At 38.8% G+C, this 21,787-nt stretch overlaps 2 protein-coding genes across 6 annotated transcripts in view; one reads left to right on the top strand and one right to left on the bottom strand.

Moving 5' to 3' along the window:
• Positions 1-77: 77 nt before the first annotated feature.
• Positions 78-18,753, top strand: ATG4A (autophagy related 4A cysteine peptidase). Of its 2 annotated transcripts, XM_074962497.1 has the most exons (13): positions 78-172; positions 3,273-3,383; positions 4,669-4,740; positions 6,440-6,538; positions 7,856-7,957; positions 8,485-8,557; positions 11,237-11,316; positions 11,825-12,012; positions 12,131-12,209; positions 13,348-13,493; positions 14,691-14,747; positions 16,644-16,755; positions 17,038-18,753. In XM_074962497.1, the coding sequence occupies exons 1-13, from the start codon at positions 163-165 to the stop codon at positions 17,100-17,102; spliced, it is 1,194 nt and encodes a 397-aa protein (XP_074818598.1). In that variant the 5' UTR covers positions 78-162; the 3' UTR covers positions 17,103-18,753. The 2 variants fall into 2 exon arrangements, with proteins under 2 accessions (XP_074818598.1, XP_074818599.1); XM_074962498.1 differs by lacking the exon at positions 14,691-14,747.
• COL4A6 (collagen type IV alpha 6 chain) overlaps positions 18,698-21,787 on the bottom strand; it is a 186,079-nt gene continuing 182,989 nt past the window's right edge. For all 4 annotated transcript variants that reach the window (XM_074962489.1, XM_074962490.1, XM_074962491.1 and 1 more), the window contains one exon: positions 18,698-21,060. In XM_074962489.1, the coding sequence (XP_074818590.1) occupies positions 20,800-21,060 (261 nt within the window). In that variant the 3' untranslated portion in view covers positions 18,698-20,799. The remainder of the gene's footprint in view (positions 21,061-21,787) is intronic.

Here is a 21,787-nt window from a genome sequence, read left to right as displayed (position 1 = left end):
CACGCCCCCTCCTCCCCCCTCCAGGCAGCCAATCAGAGAGGCAGGCCGGCCCGGAAGGCGCCGGGGCTGAGTGTCCCCCCCACCGCAGAACTACAACTCCCAGCGTGCTCTGCGGCTGCCGCCTTGTTGTGTGTCGGCTGGGAGGATGGTGACAGCGGGAGGATGGAGTCCGGTGAGGGGAGAGGGGGGGAGCCGCGGCGGGGTCGAGTGAGGGGGATTCGCTGGGCGGCGGAAGGGGCGCTGCGGGGTAGTGGCGGGAGGGGAGCAGTGAGGGGCGGGCGGGACAGCGGGGAGGGGGCCCGGCCTAGGGCGCGGGCCGGGTGTAGCGGGCGGTTCAGATCCGGGCCCAGGGCGGTGGTCGCGGGCGGGAGCCCCAGGCCCGAGCGCTTTGCGGGGGCCGCGGGCGGTGACAGCCCAGGGGTGACGCGGTGCTGGGACGCGGCCCGCCGGGCGAGCTCCCGGGAAGGGCAGCGCCGGGCCCCGATCCTCCCCCCGCCGAGCTCCGAGCCCGGCGGCCACGGCTGGGCCGGGACCCCGGCTGCCTTCCCCGGGCTGGGCGGGGCGCTCGGGGCGCGCCGCAGAGGCTGGCGGGGTTGGGCGGGGGGCAGTTGTCGGGCCCGCTGCGCTAGAGGAAGATGGCAGCCGCCGCCGCTGTTCCGTGCGGGTCCGGCGCTGTGACACAAGCGAGTTGCGAAGTCTCCGTGTGTCAATCCTGCCTTAAGGACACTTCCGAGAGCCTCAGGCTGGGACCTCCAGGACCAGCGGCAAATCTGTGTGAACCCAGCAGCGACCCAGGCAGCGAAACCGAGTAGTGACAGCCCCCAAAGGGCCTGAGGTGCCTGCCTGATGCAGGGCAGCTGGTCGTGGGGAACTCGCATGGGACTGAACTCTGACTAGCTCTTGGGCCAGGTGGCTGTGGTTAACAGGTTTCAGTGTGTCCTTGAGCGGTCTTGACTCATCTCAAACTTGGTTGTCCAGCCAGATGAAAATAACGTTGATTAAAAACACCACGGAGTTTCCTTAGATCAGTTACTAAGAACATCTTTAGATTATTTTTAAAAAGTGCAGAGCTGATTTTGTTTCCATCCATGCTGTTTACTTTTTGCAGTTCAGTCAGGGGACCAATGAAAACACACTTGTCAGTTTCACATTTCCATTTCTGATGTTCTTTACTGAAAATCTTACAGTAGAATGGTTAAATTCAAAACTTTGTGTTTTGTTACTGCATAACTTTATGTTATGCAGTACAGTATTACATTTTTGTGAAACTTCTTTACAGAACCTAAATATGAAGCCTAAACTAGGTGTTGGTGTCCACTTAATAGAAGTCTTAGGACAAAAAATAGAGCTGAGTAAATCTACTTGTACAGTTGTCATATTTAGATATGTTTACTGGGTAAATTTAGAAGTATTCAAAGCATGTAATTCACCTAAATCCTGTCACTACACTTATTAAATTGCAGGATCTAGGCCCGGATTTATAGTGTAAAAGTCTGCTCTACTGTTGCATGGATATTTAATTCAAGCTTTTTAGCATAGTGCTGACATCAACTTCTCTGCAGCAGTGAAGCTGATCCCTTGACAGTTGTGACTGCCAACTGGATGGAATAAATAAAATGTGTCAACACAATATGCATTCAATAGATTATGATATCAGAAATCATTTTGATTATGCATGTAAATGTCTTGGTATTAAGTGAATCCTTCATTATGGCCCTGGATTTTTCCCATTGGCTCCAGTAGAAGCAGGGGTGTGTGTGTGTGTGTGTACACACACTACTTATAGTTAAAGTTCACTGTTTTACAGTAACTAGCAATCATTTATTCAAGTTGAATAGAAAAATATTCTAGATGATGCCTGAATGATAATTTTCTGGATAATATACCCTAATCTGAGGAGGGTTTGTGTGAAACTCTCTAGGGTATTCTAAAGTATAATATTTTTAAAACTGCATGTTTCCTTAAGTATGTTATTTACCTAATATTATTAAAATTAATTTAAAACAGTCAATATTTTTTACTCTTTATGCTGTTTAATGTTCACTCTGCTTACCTTGAACAGTAAAACTTGGTCAGTTTTACTTTCTGAGTATAGTCAGTTCTGACTTCTGATTTTCAGGCACTTAAACAAATGGTGCTGTTTACATTTCAGTACTTTCAGAAATGTTTAAATAGTATAAAACTTTTGTTTGACATTTTGAAAAAATTTATTATTAGTTGTGGTAAAATCTTTTTTCTTCAACAAAGAGCCTACATTTTGGACCTAATTTATCTAATAGTTAAAATGGGACTAAGTGTTCTAAAATGTTGGCCAGAATGTCAGCTTTATCTTTTCTGTAGACATTTTGTTCTAAGCCAGTGTATTTTGTAGTCTATTGTGTAAGCACATTAAATTATTTTACAGCAAGAGAAGTGGTTGTGTATAGTTGCTATTAATGGCAATTAGGAAAGAAAGACACATGTTTAACTTTACACATGTGAGGAGTCCTTTTAAATTCATTGTGATTACTTGCATGCAAAAGTGTTTAAGATTGGGTCATAGATTGTAAACTCATTGGGACCGGGACTGTATCTTTTTCTGTGTTTGTACAGTGCCTAGCAAAATGGGTAATCCTGAGTGGAGCCTATAAATCTTTAGTAATATAAATATTACATGCAACTTAAACATATTTACCATGTGTATATATATGATTTAATTTTTAAACATCAGTTCATTGTGTATTTCTTAAATAGGTCATTTGAAAGAAAAAATAATCAAAGCAAATAAAAACAATTGCTTAGCTTTACTGCTGAAGAATTATTCCTTCATTTCCATAACCTCCCACCAAAAATAGTGACATTGAAATGAGTGGAACTGTTCATGTGCTTAAAGTTAACTGTGTTTAGTCCAGGACTGGGACTTAAATTGTTCATCTAGACTTTGGGTGAAAGCCTAACCTCACTGAGGTCAGTGGCAAAAACTCCCATATACTTCTATAGCACCAGGATTTCTTCCCTGGGCTCTAGGGTCCAGGTGCCAGCCATAGTGTCTCCCAGAGCCTCTGGAGAGTTAATATACAAAATTGCGACGAACACTGTCCATTTTAATGGCAGTGCATATTGCTGAGGGAAAACAGGGTAAATGCTGCTGCCAGAATGAAGTATTGGTCAGAAAACCCCAAAACCCTGGACTAGATCACTGGTTGGAGCTACCTGCAGTATAAGAACTCCAAGGGCTCCAAAAAGAACAAAGGGAGCAAAATGGAGTTTTAACTTTCTATGTCCCTGTTCAGTTTTATCCAAGTATGAAAACCAGACCACTGTCTTATCGGAATACCTAGAAGAATTTCCAGAAACAGATGGGTCAGTGTGGATCTTGGGAAGGCAATACCACCTTAAGACAGGTATGTTTATACTGAAAATCCGGCTATAACTTTCATAGTTTATATGCCACAACATTTTCTCAGTGTTCATAACATTATCACTACATAAATCTCTGAGAGCAAAAATAAACTCACTTCTAAAAAGTAGACCAACTGTATACAATGGTGGTCACCCTAATATGAAATTAGCTGGCAGGAAGTTTACCGAAGTAGGGAGTACAGCATCTGTCACGGTTTCTGCAAACAAGGCACGCTTATCCTGCAGATTAGTCTCACTTTAGGTGGGTTATTTCTAGTCATCAAATGTCATGGAATAAATAATTGACTTTTTTAAGAATGTTTAATATCTGTGATATTATCTATCAGTTACGGAGAAAACATTTTTTACACAGAATCTTCCCACCAAAAAAAGTAAAGTCCTGACAATACCCTTTAAAGTTTCTCCTATAAGAAAGGAGCAGGCAGCTGAGTATCTACTGTAGCTCGTTTTAAAACTGGATGTGGTGATGCAGCAAATATCAGACAAATCCTTTGTAATTTTGTAAATCAGAAGCATATGCAGAAGTGATAAATTGCATTTTAAAATATGAAGTAAATACTGTTAATTGCTGATTCATTGCATCAGGAGACCAGAAAATTAAGTCTGTACAGTAGTTCAGACAACAAATCCACTATGCTGGATGTATGAATTTCTTACAGCATGATATTCTCAGGTGAAAGTTAAGGTGGTTTTAAGAATTAAATAGTAAAAATTGACATGCTCCCATCTATCCCTGCGGTATTCGGGGTTAACATTCTCTAAGGTGGTGAAATCCTTGCAAGTGTGAGGGAGAAGATACCATGGAAAGTGGACATTTCACTTTTTCTCCCTGCAAGTCTTGTCCCTTTATATGCAGAAGAGGGTTCAGTGGAGGAAGAAAGGACTATGCACTTAGGCTCATCCTTCCTCCTTCAGACCAAAATTGGTCCCTGTTAGTAGAAATTCTCCAAGTTTCTTGTCCTGTGAGTAATTTTGTTCAGAGGGAATAGTTCTGCATAGCGGTAGCTGGTTCAAGTTTATTGTAGCTATTCAAAACAGAAATGCTACTCTCTTAACCTTTGATGGCTAATAATTGCTTCACACTTTCCCAATAGACTTTGTTTAGTTTGTGTATATATAAAGTGCTCTGAATATTAAAAGTGATACATATTTTTGTATCTGAAAGTAAATAGACATCTCCTGTATATCCTATATGTTTTGTTAATGCCAAATGATCTTTGCAGTTAGGAGTTGGTAGTTTAATATGGCTTTGTTTTTTAATTCCAGACAAATCTAAATTATTGTTGGATATAAGTGCTCGTCTGTGGTTTACATACAGAAGAAAATTTTCACCAATTGGTGGGTATCTTTAGGGTGAACAGCCCAATTTTTCTGTATTATTGTCTTGTTGGAAATTAAAATTGTGGGAGGAGTCAAATAATCGTATATGAACTTACTGACTCCTAAATTATTAGAGGACTTAGAGGTATGCGTTTTACTCCTGAAAACAAAAAGGAAATAATGGGCTAAATTCACTAGTACTGAAAGCTGTGCTCATTTACACCAGCAGAATATTTGGTCCTTGTGTTTATACTAGCAGTGGAAATAACTTGTGAATGTTTCTCAAATGAATGGGGAATGCACAGTAGATCTGTTGTGCAAGAAATATGTTTTTAACCTGTTTATTCACACACTAAAAATGACTTCACATTAAAGGAATTAAAAAAACCTACTTAAATTTTCTGGTTGAATTAAATTAATTTCCCAAATCATCACCCAAATAAATGTTTGGACTGTATAAGTTATGGGATTGGTAATGGGATACAGAGCCTTTACCTTTAGGTTGCCAATTCAAATCTAGCTCAGGTGGGTAGAGTCCCAAACCTGTTATTTCATGGTCTCTGCCACGATTGAAAAAACCACCACCACAATTGGCATGATTGACAACACTACTGGCAATCTTGCTAGAGAGTAAGTACCATTCACCACTCGAGGTAGTCTTTCTACTGCAGGGTTGAGACAGATTGATGGAACAGCATCAAAGATGCTTTCATTGTCACTGTCCATGCTCTGCCTGTTCTTCTGATAGATTTCCAGGACAGTCAGTTTAGCATCTTTCTCAAGCACTAAATTAAATAGAAACAAATAAAGGAAACTCTTGGAATTTACCATAGAATCCACTTCTAGATGTAGAATTGTGCTTAAGAATCTAAGCGTTTAGTTTAAACTGATTTATCTTTCTAGCCCTCATGATTGTGAAGACAGCCTTAAAACATAAACAAATAGAAAATATTGTCTTCCTGAATCTGCAGACAGTTTGAAGCAATAGCTTGGAGAGGTGTGACCTTTCCTAATAATCTTAATAGGTTCTCATTATTTCACTACATCCAGCCAGTGTTCTTAGCTCCACAGACCCAAACTGTGTCCAGTGTTTCACCAGATGCCAAAATCTGTATTTGCTTCCTACCCAAATGCTAAAACCTCCAGCGTCAAACCCTCAAAGCTTATACAGCATATTTACTTTTAGTATATTGCAAACTGAAAATGAGGGTTATCTTGTAATATTAAAATTTGGAGGTTACTGTACTGATTGCATTACTCTTTCCATATTGAATTCCATTAGGTCTGCTGCCTACACCTCCATTTTTTGTTTTGGTTTCATAGTGCTCATAGGGCCTCACTGCAGAGTTTGGGTCTGGCTTAGCACAGTGTACAGAGTCCTGCATATTGGCTTGTACATTTTATCCTTGAATTTGGCACAGTTTGTAAACAATTTTACATGGTTGCTTCTTTGCTTTTGTCTTGCATCAACAAAGAATTCTGCTTCTACTGAGCTGTATCAGTACTGGTTTCCACACAGATCTGCTTGGCAGATCCTGAACACTTATCTAGAAGCCAGACTGGTGATAAAAATCTTTCTTGCTGTTTCTCTTCATCCACAGTATGCTTGTTAAAGAGCCGAACTTTTTTCTTGACTACCTAGATTTCAACAATTAGATTTTTGTGGTGCTAATTTCAGTCAAGAACCCATATTAATTGTAATAATTCTTGTTAATAGGAGGCACAGGCCCTTCATCCGATACTGGCTGGGGATGCATGCTGCGATGTGGACAGATGATGCTGGCACAGGCTCTGATTTGCAGGCATTTAGGAAGGGGTGAGCATACTGTTACTTTGTGAAATATGTTAGGAGGCTCTGTGTTGTTTGGGTGGCATTTAATGTTGGTGTGAAAGCCCAGTACAATAGCCATCAGCTGAGAGATGTAGTGCTAAAGTAACTAGTGAAAGTCTCTTCAGAATGATTGGCAGAAATTACTAGTAAATGATGTCTCCAGACAAGAGGAAACTGTTAGTGTTTCATTCTGACCCAGTAGGGGTGAATTGTTTTGGTGGTTAAGCAGAAAAATAAGAACAAAGGGTTTACCAAGTTGTACTCCTGTCTTTATTATTTAATAGAGCTTTGCATGACAAATAACGAAGCTGGTGCCTGGGTGGAAACTGCGGCCACCTGACTGATTTCCTGTTGTCTTGTTAATTGTTAATTGTGGTGCCCAAATTGTACTAATTGCTTTATAGGCAAAATGAAGAAGAGTTCTCTGTAGCTTGATAGCTTGGTCCAATAAAAGATATGACCACACCCACATTGTCGCTCTAATGTCCTGGGACCAATATGGCTACAACAATACTGCAAATTACAGGCACATATGCAGATAGCTTCCCTACCTCCACCCTAAGGCCCCAATCCTGCAACAGAATTCACTAAGTGTGGACCCAAACACCTGAATGAGTATTTCAGGATCACAACCAGAGTAATCTTAGGCCTAATATTCATAGAGCTCTTGTATCGATTCAGCTGTTTTGGTTAGGGATGTGAGTTTATACCAATATAGTTAAATGGGTACAGACCCTACTGTGGACACCTATATACTGATGTAACTTAGTCCACAGTAAAGAGTGTGCCACTTTTAACTATATCTGTTTCTAAACTGATACAGTAAAGTGGTACAAAAAATGTGTAGACAAGTTCTTATTGTCTCCTTCTGACTATCAAGATTTTTGTTCAAACATTCTTCGTTCATGTTGTTGTTTTTTAGAAAAGCAATCTCTTCCTTTTTTTTTTGCATTCAGGAATAAATTCAGCACCTTTTTTGTGACAGAACACACATCTTCCTATTGAGAGAAGCTGACACTATTATTTTGCAAAAAGAAAAGGAGGACTTGTGGCACCTTAGACTAACAAATTTATTTGAGCATAAGCTTTCGTGAGCTACAGCTCACTTCATCGGATGCATTCAGTGGAAACTTCATGACCTTTTCTCTATTAAATTAAATAATCTCCTGATGCTGGCTCTAAAGAGTTGTTGCCCTCTGGTGTAAATTGGGGGGGAAAGCGCCGCTCATGATTGTGTAGTATGAAATGCTAGACAGCGTTTGGAGTATGTTTAGTTAATCTATATAACTTTTTCCCTGTAAGATTGGCATTGGGAGAGACACAAAAAACAACCTGAAGAATATCACAAGATCTTGCGATGCTTCATAGACAGAAAAGATTGCTGTTATTCTATCCACCAAATGGGTAAGGGCAGGTATCATCAGCTTTTTATGCCTCAAGTTGCTAATGTCTTTAAGATGTATTAATTTTAAAATATATAGTCACAAAACAAAAGGAGGATTGTGGAGACAAAGTGGATAAGTATATATAGAAGATTTAATGAATCCAAATGTATACTGAGGTCTAAATCCAGCATGTACAATAGAAATAACAACTAGCTCTGGATAAAATATGTGACTATTAGGGACCAGACTTTAATAATAATAAATTAGTGCTTACCAACATAGATTCTCTTTACTGGCACCCCTCACTACAGTCTATGGGCCAGTGTGTCAGAATGCAGTTCAGAGGCTTCTTTTCAATTACAGAAACTAATCTTCATTGCAGTTGTAAAAAGAGAATAGATAGTATATCAATAATCTGATTATATGTAAATATTTAACAATAGTCTTAGAATGCGTGCAACAAAATATCAATAGGATGTGCCATTTAATACGTCGTCACCTGATATTTGTGCTCTTTTGTGTGTGTTTTGTTTCTAATAAAAACAGCACAGATGGGTGTAGGAGAGGGGAAGTCGATTGGAGAATGGTTTGGACCAAATACAGTTGCACAAGTGCTAAAGTAAGCAAAACATACATATGTATTTAGAATGTACTTACCCTGAATATTTCAATTCAGATGTAGCATAGCTGTCTAAGAGTGATGACCTCCAGTTCTGGATTTTGAAACAATATAAAGTTTGGCAGCGTTGGCTTAAACCCATGTATTCTCTAAACTGAGGTCCTGCTTTTAGTCAATTATATACAAGGATTATTTGAGTCAGAGGTCACAAGACTTGTCCATGTCCGACAGGGGCATAGGTAGGACTGTCTCTAAATCAAACGTGAGATATGTAAGAAAAATAATGCTTTTCTTCTACAAAAGTTTTATATGAAAAAAATCATGTTTTTTACAAGTAGGTTACATTTATTTATTTATGCTGACAGTATAGAGTGATAAAACAAATTATTAGGGCTGTTGATTAATTGCAGTTAACTCACATGATTAACTAAAAAAATTAATTGCCATAAAAATTAATCGTGATTAATCGTAGTTTTAAATGCTCTGTTAAACAATAGATTACCAATTGAAATTTATTAAATATTTTTGATGTTTTTCTACATTTTCTCATATATTGTATTCTGTGTTGTAATCGAAATCAAAGTGTATATTTTTGCTTACAAATATTTGCACTGTAAAAATGATAAAAGAAGCAGGATTTTTCAGTTTACCTCATACAAGTACGTAGTGCAATCTACAAATGTAGATTTTTTTGTTTTACGTGACTGCACTCAAAAACAAAACACTGTAAAACTTCAGAGCTTACAAGTCTACTCAGTCCTACTTCTTGTTCAGCTAATCACTAAGACAAACAAGTTTGTTTACATTCAAGGGAGATAATGCCACTCTCTTCTTATTTACACTTTCACCAGAAAGTGAGAACAGGCATTTGCATGGCACTTTTGTAGCTGACATTGCAAGGTATTTACGTGCCAGATATGTAAAACATTCATATGCCCCTTCATGCTTCGGCCACCATTCCAGAGGACATGCTTCCATGCTGATAACGCTCATTAAAAAAATAAGCATTAATTAAATTCCTGACTGAACTCCTTGGGGCAGAACTGTATGTCCCCTGCTCTGTTTTACCCGCATTCTGCCATATATTTCCTGTTATAGCAGTCTTGGATGATGACCCAGCACATGTTCATTTTAAGAACACTTTCACTGCAGATTTGACAAAATGCAAAGAAGGTACCAATGTGAGATTTCTAAAGATAGCTACAGCACTCGATCCAAGATTTAAGACTCTGAAGTGCCTTCCAAAATCTGAGTGGGATGAGGTGTGGGGTTTGCATTCAGAAGTCTTAAAAGAGCAACATTCTGATGTGGAGACTACAGAACTTGAACCACCAAAAAAGAAAATCAACCCTCTGCTGGTGGCATCTGACTCAGATAATAAAAATGAACGTGCTTTGGATTGTTATTGAGCAGAACCCATCATCAGCATGGACGCATGTCTTCTGGAATGGTGGTTGAAGCATGAAGGACATGTGAATCTCTAGCACATCTGGCACGTAAGTATCTTGCTACGTTGGCTACAACAGTGCTATGAGACCTGTTCTCACTTTCAGGTGACATTGTAAACAAGAAGCGGACAGCATTATCTCCTGCAAATGTAAACAAACTTTTTTGTCTGAGTGATTGGCTGAACAAGAAGTAGGACTGAGTGGACTTGCAGGCTCTAAAGTTTTACATTGTTTTATTTTTGAATGAAGGTTTTCTTGTACATAATTCTACATTTGTAAGTTCAATTTTCATGATAAAGAGATTGCATTACAATACTTGTATTAGGTGAATTGAAAAATACTATTTCTTCCTTTTTTTTTTTTACAGTGCAAATACTTGTAATCAAAAATAAATATAAAGTGAGCACTGTACACTTTGTATTTTGTGTTGTAATTGAAATCAATATATTTGAAAATGTAGAAAATGTCCAAAAATATTTAAATAAATGGTATTCTGTTATTGTTTAACAGTGCAATTAATCACGATTAATTTTTTAATCACTTGAGAGCCCTACAAATTATATTTAATTTTAGCTGCTTTAACTAGAATTTAACAATGAAACCTACGTAGCAGTTTACAGAGCTGTAAGGCAGTATATTCATTTAAGGATGTTCTTTTGAACTACATAAAAATAGTATAGCAAACCCAGCATAGTGTCTGTGACTTCACTTGGTTGGGGCTGAGCTTTATGACAGATTTATGGCCTGATCCTACCAACACTTATGCACATCAGTAGTCTCACTGAGCTCTGTAGAACTACTCATGCATAAAGTTACTCACGTGCATGAGTGGATTGTAAGCTCTTTGGGGCAGGGACTGTCTTTGTTCTGTGTTATACAGCGCCTAACACAATGGGGTCCTGGGCCATGACTGGGGCTCCTAGGTGTGACTGTAACACAAATAATAAAAATAATAATAAAGTAGCGAGGTTGTTGAGTTCGATTGCTTTGCTATTGTGAATAAGCCAAGACTTTTTTCACATAAGTTTTCACCTTCATGCTATCTCTGCATTCTCTTCTACATCATAATTATACTTTGACTAATAAAAAAATACAATGAATGCTGTTTTCGATAAGCAATTATTTATATATTTATTCAAAATCCATCTAATATCACTGAGTGTCAAGCTACAGTTTTGGCTTCTGAATGACAATGCAGTTTTTCACTAATTACTACCTTAATGTTTTCCAGAAAGCTTGCTTTATTTGATGAATGGAATTCCTTAGCTGTTTATGTATCTATGGACAATACCGTGGTCATTGAAGACATCAGTAAGTTACAAACACTGGTTCTCACTTTAACTAGAGTTTATTTGCCCAAGTACCCTAAGAAAATATAGTCAATAAACAAAATGCATTTTGGGCCTCAATTATTACCCTAGCTGAGAAATAAGGTGGGTGGGTGTGTTTGTAAGTGAGTGAGGTCTTGGGATACCTAATACTGTGCATCACCTTGTTACCCCCTCCTCTAGCAAGAGGTATCTTGACCCGAGAAAGCTTACGGTGCTACATGTGTGGTTAAACATACCTTCATCTAGTAAATTATCATCTCCTAGTCATCGACCTGAGCCCTGACATCTTCTTGTAACCCAGCGCCCTAGTCTGTGCCTACTACAATTACTTGTAATTATACAGCCACAACGTACACACTACCCTCCTTAACATCTGGGACCTTCTGTAAGAAAGATTTCTGAAAAAGCATCTTAATTTTCCATTCATTTGAAACATTTATAATATAGTCCTTAGTGACTTGACAAGTCTCTCCTCCTTCCTCCCACAGAGAAAATGTGTTGGTCCCCTCCTCAGAGCAGCAGTGCTGTACGTGGCAGCACACTCTCACACAGAAGTGCTCTCAGTAAAAACAAGAACACAGCAGTGTTTTGCTCAGGCTGGAAACCTCTCTTGCTCATTATACCTCTACGACTAGGGATAAATCACATCAATCCGATTTATATTGATGCTTTTAAAGTAAGTCACTGTCCCTGAAATGACTGTTATGCTGCATGTCATTTACAAACAGTTTAGATATCTGTGATACAAATATACAGGACAACTAAAATTTCATTTTTCCCCTTTGAATCTCTAGGAATGTTTTAAGATGCCACAGTCTTTGGGGGCATTAGGAGGGAAACCAAATAATGCCTACTATTTCGTAGGATTTTTAGGTAAGGAAAAAATTAATTACAGATAAGTTGGGCTAAGGAACTGGGCCTGGTCTGAAGAAACATCAGGAAGTTTAAAACTGAAGCTGCTTGGAAATGTAGTTAAGGAAAGAGATAAGGGGAATAGGAGAAACGGATAATTAGATAAGTCCAGAATAATACACTATGATCTTTTATAGGAAAGGTAGAGCGAAGTTGGGTATAGAAATAAGTAGCATCAGCAAGAGTAATGTGATATGAAAGGCTAGTTGAATAGTATTTGGCAAATCTATTAGACAGACGTCACTAGTATGTAGTCCTGTATTGTTTCCTAATCTGTAGTCTTACATTTTATTCTTTTGCTTCACATTTTTCTTCAAATGGTATAACTCAGCATTTTCCCTGATTAAAGCTCATTTTTTAAAATTTATGCTAATTTCTCTAACTTCACTAGATCTTGCTGTCTTTTAATGCTAGCCTTGCATCAGTGTATTTTATCACTTGCCTTTCCTTTGTCAGTTACAGTGCTAGACTCATTTTTTGAAACTTCACCCCATTTGATTTGTTACGAATAATTACTCTCTATTTATGACCTATCAGTCCATTTTTCTATAAAACCTGTGGTATTTTTATTCAGACCTCATTATTTCAATCTCTCAGCAAACCTAATATGAAACAATGTTGAACGCCTAACTGAGTTCTAGGTTATATTTGTGGTCATCCTGTGACCTGTAGAATGGCAGAATTTACATTTAAAACTTTTAAATGTTATGTTAGATCTAGGAAATAAAGGAAAATATAAGGGTCATAGAATACCATGGTTGGAAGGGACCTCAGGAGGTCATCTAGTCCAACCCCCTGCTCAAAGCAGGACGAATCCCCAGTTTTTGCCCCAGATCCCAAATTGCCCCCTCAAGGATTGAACTCACAACCCTGGGTTTAGCAGGCCAATGCTCAAACCACTACAAATCACCACAGTAAGCAATACCAGATATGGTGCCACAATGCATTGCTCTTCCTGAATTTTCCATTTTCAGAACACACAGCTAGCAAAAGTCTAATCAATCTTAATCATGATGATGATTGAAATTCTATCTTACAAGTCCAGCTTCAGTGGTATTACAAACTATTAAATTTGATTAAATATATTTTACCTGCACAGGAAACCAGCTGATCTATTTAGATCCTCACACCACTCAGATTTTTGTAGATTTGGAGGAAAACGGTATGGTTGATGACCAGAGCTTCCATTGTCAGCAGGCCCCACATCGAATGAAGATCATGAATTTGGATCCCTCCGTAGCATTAGTAAGTGTCAGGAAGAAATGTAGTATGAACTTCTATTACAAAACTGCTCATAAGTACCGATAAGGGTAGTTGTGCATTTGTTTGAGCAGAGTCATGAATAACTACAAAATTTTTTTCACAGATGCAGACTTTATCTTCACTGGTAAATTATACAGTAATTTTGCTGAGATTACATTGTTACCTCCAGAAGGAAACTGGATATTTGAATGGGGGTGGCTAATTATTTTTGGTGATAGAGAAGCCTCCACTTTTTGCAGAGCCATTGTAGTGCAGTGGTTGAAGCAGGGAATTTAATCAGAATTCCTGGGTTCTGTGCAAGTTACTTTCTCTCCCTCACGCCTCAGTTTACCAAACTAGTAGTAGTTACAGTCCAGGATACTTTACAGGGATATTTACAATGCTTCATGACTCTAATTCTGATTTCATTCCAGTTACATGCACTATTGACATCAGTAAGGTTACTCTTCATTCTCCTCCTCTCTGTAAGATGAGAACTGGCCCAATGTTTGTAAAGTGTTTTGAGTTCCTGAATGAAAGATGATGTAAACATATGTTATTAATAATATCACTTTTAGCGGGAAAGTATCTGCTTTTAGTAACATTTAACTATGCAAATGCTCAAACCCTGAAAAAGCACAACCAACCAGTCCATTCAGTAATATAACCAAGAGTCTGATATTCACAGTACAGCCATTCTTGGAAGTGTCACATATATGGATGTTCATCCCCAGTGGCACTTTAAACTTGCAGCCAGATGCACAAATGTGGTAAATTGGTATGGTCCTATTGACTTCAGTGGAGCTGCAATTATTATTATTTGAATTCTGGTAGAGCCTACAGGCCTCAAATCGAGATTTGCTTTAGGCATTGTACAAACATATAATAATACAGTCATTGCCCTAAAGATTTTATAATCTAAATAGATAAGACAGATGAACAGGAGAGGGGGAAAAGAGCAGAGCATTCAGTATGATGAGTGGCAAATGTCATGTCAATTCCTTGTTTTTTCAACTTTTTTTCCCTGTGCTGTTCATTTTACTCTAGTTCAGGATCTGGCCCTTAGTCTGATACATATTTTGGGTCTTACGCATAATGATCGTATGTGCTACTGCAAAACAGTGGCTTAATTCTGCCTTATTTGCTAATATTGCATGTAACTTGCAGAGGAAAAATTATCTGTGTTTTTCCCCCCTTCAGGGCTTCTTTTGTAAAGAAGAAAAAGACTTTGATAACTGGTGTAGTCTTGTACAAAAGGTAACAATGGGATATTCTTTTAATTTGATCTGCATCAGGTTAGGCATATTTTACCAACAAAAATGTAAATGAAAACTCCCCATAAATATCTGTCAGTGTACAGTTGCTAAATGAGTTATAGAAGAATATATAAGGAAAGAGAAATGCTGTTGAAGTGCTAAGCAAAGATTATATAGCACTTAGAAAACCAGGATCCCCTAGTGTTTGGAAAGTGGGTGTAAAAATATCTAAAGTAATCTAGTTAGCTGCTAAAAACACACATTATTTTAAAAAGCCAATTCTTACTGAATGACCAATGGTTTGGGCTCTGTCTTGGCTAGTTCCTTTCCTGAGACTTCCCATTGCTGTTTAATAGTGATGTATTATTAAATATCCTATACCTTATAATTAAAATTCGCTATACTGAGTCTCTGAGGCCTGATTCTGTGAGAGGCTGGATCCCTTTAAGTCATGGGAGCTGAGTGTGTTGTGCACCCTACAGACAGTACTTGGCCCCTTGCAGGACAATGCTCACATTGTGCATGGGCTCAACCATGGGTGAAAGTAACTTAATGGACTTACCAGTATGCAGGGCAGCTGGGGGTCCTGGGTGTGGGGGGGCGGCTCTGGGCTCCGGAAGAGGCGGGGCCTCAGGCGGAAGGGCCTGGGGCCAGACTTGTGCCGCCTGGTGCTCCGGCGGCGATTTAAAGGGCCCGGAGCCACTGCCCCTTTTGCCCCCGCCCCATCAGTGGCCCTGCCAGTACTGTCGGCTTTTCTTACCAGTACGCCATACCAGACAATATCGGCTTACTTTCACCTCTGGTCTCAACTTATAGACTCTAAGGTCAGAAAGGCTATCCCATCATACCATCCCCTCCATAAACTTATCAAACTTAGTCTTGAAGCCAGCTATGTCTTTTGCCCCCACTGCTCCCCTTGGAAGGCTGTTCCAGAACTTCACTCCTCTGATGGTTAGAAACCTTTGTCTAATTTCAAGTCTAAACTTCCTGGTGGCCAGTTTATATCCATTTGTTCTTGTGTCCACATTGGTACTGAGCTTAAATAATTCCTCTCCCTCCCTGGTATTTATCCCTCTGATATATTTATAGAGAGCAATCATATCTCCCCTCAGCCTTCTTTTGGTTAGGCTAAACAAGCCAAGCTCTTTGGGTCTCCTTTCATAAGACAGGTTTTCCATTCCTTGGATCATCCTAGTAGCCCTAGTAGTAACTTATTGTGGGAAGTAATAGTAGGCTGAGGGCCAAGTGACTTCAAACTCCAGAAAATATTTATTCCTAAAACCAGTTGATGGTTTCCTCAGGAAGGCAGTTTGCAAACCCATTTAAAAAAAACAGGTTATAAGTAATTCACCAGATTTGAGGTACAGTGGAACTTTGTTTTAGTAATAACAGATCAAATCAGATCATCTCAGATCAAAAGTTGTCCTTCAAAATCCATTACTTTGTGGAGCTGCTGTGTTTGTCCTCTGCTCCTATCACCCAACGGTGCACTTAGTAAGGATCTAATTAAGAGTAATTTCTTTGGTACTTTCAAAGGTAGGAAACTATTTCATGCTCTTAGTGCCACTTTGCTGCACATACACACACACAAACTATCATTTTTGTTTATCAGAGCTAATTATAACATGACTGACAATCTGTGGTAGAGCTTGAGAGATCTACCTTCCATGCATGTTTCTGATTGAAGAAATTCACTATATGTAGATCTGTAAAATGATGACCTTTAATGAGGGTTGCACAAAGTATAACAGGATTCCATTTCACGTGGGCATAATTTATTTATTATTATTATTTTTTGCATCTTGTAACTGTTTTGACTGACCAGCCAAGTAGATCTGTTGTTGGACTTTCCATTAATATGATACATTTTTTAATAAAAAAAGTGCTTTATCCTCAGGAGATTCTGAAGCAGCAGAGTCTTCGGATGTTTGAGTTAGTCCAAAATCATCCAGCCCATTGGCCTCCTTTCATACCTCCAGCAAAACCAGAAGTGACAACGTCAGGAGCAGGTACGGTATTGGCTTGAGTGGACTGTAGTGCAGCAATATGTTCCTCAATTTACAGGTAGGAGAAATAATCACAGCTGGAGCAGCTATGCTTTGCTAAGTGTCTTTTATGCTCAATGTGATTAGCTAATCCATTCTTTAATACCGGTAGCAACTTGAACACCAGATTTATCTACAAAAGGCTAAATGTGATTTCCAGCATACAAAATATCTTGCCCTAAAAAGTCTTCCAAAGTGAAAAGCAATAGGCATGTCTGTTCATATTGTTTTCATTTTTGTTGGCAGAACTTATTGAATCTACTGATAAACTGTTTGAGTTGGAAGAAGAATTTGAAATCCTGAGTGTATGAAGGACGCTATGGTGATTCTTCTGTGCTGAACATATTGCATTGACTTTAGAGAAACAGCCATTCTAGCCCACAAGTGCCTGAAATTATGGACAACAGAGTACAAAATCATAGCAGCACCCAAAACTCAGACAGTGACAGTTTAACAAGATTTTCCCTGGGTGGAAAGAGAAGCAAAGATCCCATTGTCAGACGCTTAAAGGGAATCTCTGCTTCCAGCATGCATCCTATTTGAAGACAAATGGACCTTTTGAGATGAAGGCAAAAACAGTATATTAAAGTAAAGACTATGGTATATCACTGGGCTCTACCTTTGAAGAAAGGGATGACCCAAATGGATATTCTTGCTCTCATATGCAAATGTGTGGTCCTTAAAGAAAGCAAAATGGTGTTGGGTTAAGGGAGGATGTTTACTTCTGTTCCCTCCTGTGGCTGCATCATAGGAATAAATTCATCATCTTGTTTAAAAGATCAACTGAATCAGGAGAAAATTGTTTCCTTGTTAAATATTTTAACATATATTTGAGCAACCACACTTTTTATTACAACAATGTTTCTGTAAAAGGAACTATGTCTAATGTATAAATTTGGAATAGCCTTCCTGTTTCTGGGAGACCTAAAACAAACAGGAGACTCAATTAGTTGATATAGATCACGATCACTGCTATAGTTATGACATATTTCACCTTGAACTTAAAACTTAGGTTGATGATTTTTGTTAAAACAACAAGTCAAAGGTGGTTTGTTTTAACTGTATCTTATTTATTTTAAAATAGATTTATTTACACAAGTTTCTCTGTAACAGCACTTTATCTGTGCATCTAATAAATTTCTTAAGCTTTTCATAGGCTACTTGCTATAGTTTGTGAATTTGCTCTTTGCACAGACGGTAAATATAAAACAAAAAATTATCCCAAACTAATGATACACACAAATTATTTAAGGTCCCTAATTCTGCCTTGTTACCTTATCAAGACTATTTTGGTAAAAGTACCTTAGATATACAAGTCCCTAACAGAGTTATGTGGTTGGATGTTTATTTAAACTGAGGATATCTCTAGTAGCTCTGAGAACAATGGTTCAGAAATATCGAGCCCTTACTGAGTACAAGGGCTTTTAATGAATTCTTGAGTCACATTTTATGTTTCCTAAAAACACAGTTCCCATCTGGATGAGGCCTGGTATGATAGTGCAGTTTGAAATTGGGAGATTTTCATTTTTTCTTCACAAATAGATGAGACTACTGGGCCTAATCGGGAGATGTGCTGAGTACTTGCAAAACCCAAGTGAAGCAAGATGCTGATGCTCAGCATCTGAATGGGAAAACATGACTTTTGAACAAAAATAATTACCCAGACCAATAGTTAATGTCTTGTTTGCCTTTATTAACCACAGTTTGGAAACTGAACATTAACAAAAAGGAGATGCCACCCCATGCTGTTTTTCTAGTATTCATTTAAGACCATAGCTTAAGACCATAGTGGTGCTTGGTGCCTTCCAGACAAAAATGAAAATGCAGCCCCTGCTCTGAAAAGCTGACGTTCTAAAGGATGACTGACTTCTACCCAGAAAAGGGAAGTACCCATTAGATGACTGAGCAATGAAGCTAGGCATATGTCCTGCTCAGTCCCTCCTTTTTTTTTTTTTTTTTTAATTGCCCTCCTGTTATCTTTCATTATGTAAACACAACTCAGAGGGGAAATCTGAAGTTTACAGGCCTTGTGGAAAAGTGTCTTGGGTAGCAACTGGAAGGAGAGGGGGTAAATACAGGGTTGATTGGAAGAAGCTCTGGAGCCAGGAGTGGAAGATCATAGACTGTGGCCCTGATCTTGCGAAGACATGCTCGTGCTTAACAGTACCCATCGGGGTGAAATCCTGGCCCTACTGAAGTCAATGGAAGGTCTGTCACTGAAAGCAATGAGATTACTCATGGTGCATAAAGCGAAACAATTACATAGAGACTGCTCCTGAAAAGACTTGTGTATTTCAGTCGTGTGCATCTAGAGCAGAACCCCCTTTTCCTCACCCTCCCCTCAACATCCAAACAAATAAACTGGTGCTCTGATGCTTCTATTGCTGGCACCTAATGAGTAGAATGGGTGATAAATAAAAATGTTTTCCACAAATATTTGCTCAAATTTTTAAAACAAACACTGGAGCGATTTGACTTTTACTGACCACAATATTCGCAGAAAGTGAATTTCAAAGTCTCATACCTAAGCATTCACTGAACCCCCATTTTAAATACCATGTGATTTATCAGAGCAGTCCCAACTAAAACAAACATTCTTCTGTAGTTTTGTCTTTCAATTTAAAAAAAAAAAAAAAAAAAAAATTGGAATTTACAAGGCCCTCGCTTCAAATCCTCTAAAATGCTGATACCTATGGGTGTTGTCAACCTCACTGTAGAAAGAAGCTGAAATTAATAGCTTTAGCCTTAATTAGTTCTCAGCATGGACATACTGTATTTATGGCTCTCTCTTAATTTCTATTTTCCCATATAGTCTGAAAACCACTGATTGTAATTATAACCTGAAGGAATTGTGTGAATATTTAACAGTGCATTAGAAATACAGTAATATGTTTTTTAACTAGTAGAAATAAAGCCCAGCGGATGAAGAATACAAAACAGGTGATTTTAGCAGTAAAAAAATGTACATCCAACAACTGCTTGCTTCTGTGTTTCCATAAACTTGAATGCTAAATAATGCGGCTTCTACATTTTAAAATATACACAAATTGAATACTTACAAAAAAAAGTGTTCCAAGGCTACCTCGGAAAGATGATTTCATATGTACATACTAATGAAATTATTCTGGAGGTCACAAATTGCTAGGGTGCAAAAGGGTAACAACAAATCTTGAACTGTGTGCTTACAATAGAGCACATTTCAATAGTGATAAAGCTGTGCTGAATAATGAAAATGGCTTTAAGTCCAGGTAGAAATCCAAATTTTTCATGGAGGGGGAATGCAAAATCAGTTACAGCTGGTCTGAATTTGGCTCCAAGTTGCTCGTGCATCACTGAAACCAAAGATTATGCCAATTCCTTTAAAAAGCAAAACAAAACGAGCTCATCTTTAAGAACTTCCCAGGGAAGCCAGTTCTCAGTCTCTAATGCTTAATACTCTGAGCACCTCTGCTGCAGTGATTTGTTTTAATTAGTTTAGAGTTAAGTTCCTTTCCGACTGAAAATCCATTTCATTACATATCTTCTCATCTAATCAATGCGTATTGCCCTAGGCCATGCCAAATGCTTTCTGCAAAGACAACTAATCTGTGAAGCACAAACTTGTTTAAGAAAATCTATCATTGGCTATAGATGAGTGCATCAAATGGATGGGTGATATAATATGGAGTGCTTTATTATAATATTGTATAATATAATTAATATAGTCACTCTGCAATGTGAATGAGAAAGGCTCAGAGACTTTCTGAGGTAGCCATGAATAGGAAAACAAACATGAAAGAAAAAGTGTAGCACCATGTTCCACAAAACAGTCAGAGGTTTCAGAGATTAGGCTTCCTTCTGTGTGAAGCTATGTTTCTTATGGATCTAAAACATAATTTCAGTAGTGTTCTGGCTGTTGTAACTTATCCACAAACCACCAGCAGAATGGGTGTATGTGCTTATAGTTCTTCCAATGAATGAGATTTAAACTCTTAGGTAGCAAAGTTTTATTTGTTTGGGTTGTTTTTGCTACAAGTTCTTCATGCACACTTGGCAACGGCTGACTCGTGTTCGGAGCTGTCCTGCTTTCAGAGTTTCTGAGGGAGGAGCACCGACAAACTGCTGCGTGCGTTCGACTGTGGTCAGCCAGAAGCTGTATTTGTTTGCAAAGTAATGGCAGGTTCCTCTGGCACCATTGCATTCAATGAAAGGAGTAGCACGGAAATCCTCGAGGCAAGAGCCGGGTGAGACAAGGGACTGACCTCCGCCTTCCGCGCCAGCTGCAGTGTGCTAGAATGAATACGGTCATTTAATTGAGTTCCAAAAGAAGGAAATAGGCAGTTACACGGGGACTCCCGGGATACATTTGTTGCCATGAACAAAACAGGGAAATCTACATTGCTCCTCCAGGACACCTGTAGCTACATGTCACTTGGATAAGGGTTACGGGGGAAAGCACAAGAATGCAAACCCCGGGTTGAATATAGGATTCTGGTAATATAAAAAAGCAGCTTTTCACTTATGAAGTGAGGTAATTTGAAAACTGAGAAACAATAAAGAATCACAGTGCTATTTTTAGAATCACTTTGCAATCACACTTTAATGAGCTACCAGGAAATGTCATTGTAGAACATTCTGGAAAAAGCCATACAGCAGGGAGAAGGGGTTATGTCTGTGCAATAGTTTAATTGCAGTGTTGTAGCCATGTTGGTCCCAGGATATTAGAGAGACAAGGTGGGTGAGATAATATCTTTTATTAGCTCAACTGCTGGTGGTGGGAAAGACAAGCCTTCGGGCTTACAGGTCTGGGAAGAGCTGAAGGAGAGCTCAGCGTAAGCTCAAAAGCTTTCTCTCTCACCAAGAGAAGTTGATCCAGTAAAAGATATTACCTCACCGACCTTGTCTCTCTATAGTTAATTAGCTGTTTTGAGGTTTAAAGGAATCAGTTCTTACGGGCCACTAGTCTCTTTGATAGTATGGAAGTGTTCTATTTCTTCCACCCCACCGTAAACTTTAT

Source organism: Natator depressus, chromosome 9 (genome assembly GCF_965152275.1).
Source record: "Natator depressus isolate rNatDep1 chromosome 9, rNatDep2.hap1, whole genome shotgun sequence".
Lineage (NCBI taxonomy): Eukaryota > Metazoa > Chordata > Testudines > Cheloniidae > Natator > Natator depressus.
This window is presented reverse-complemented; position numbering and strand designations above follow the sequence as displayed.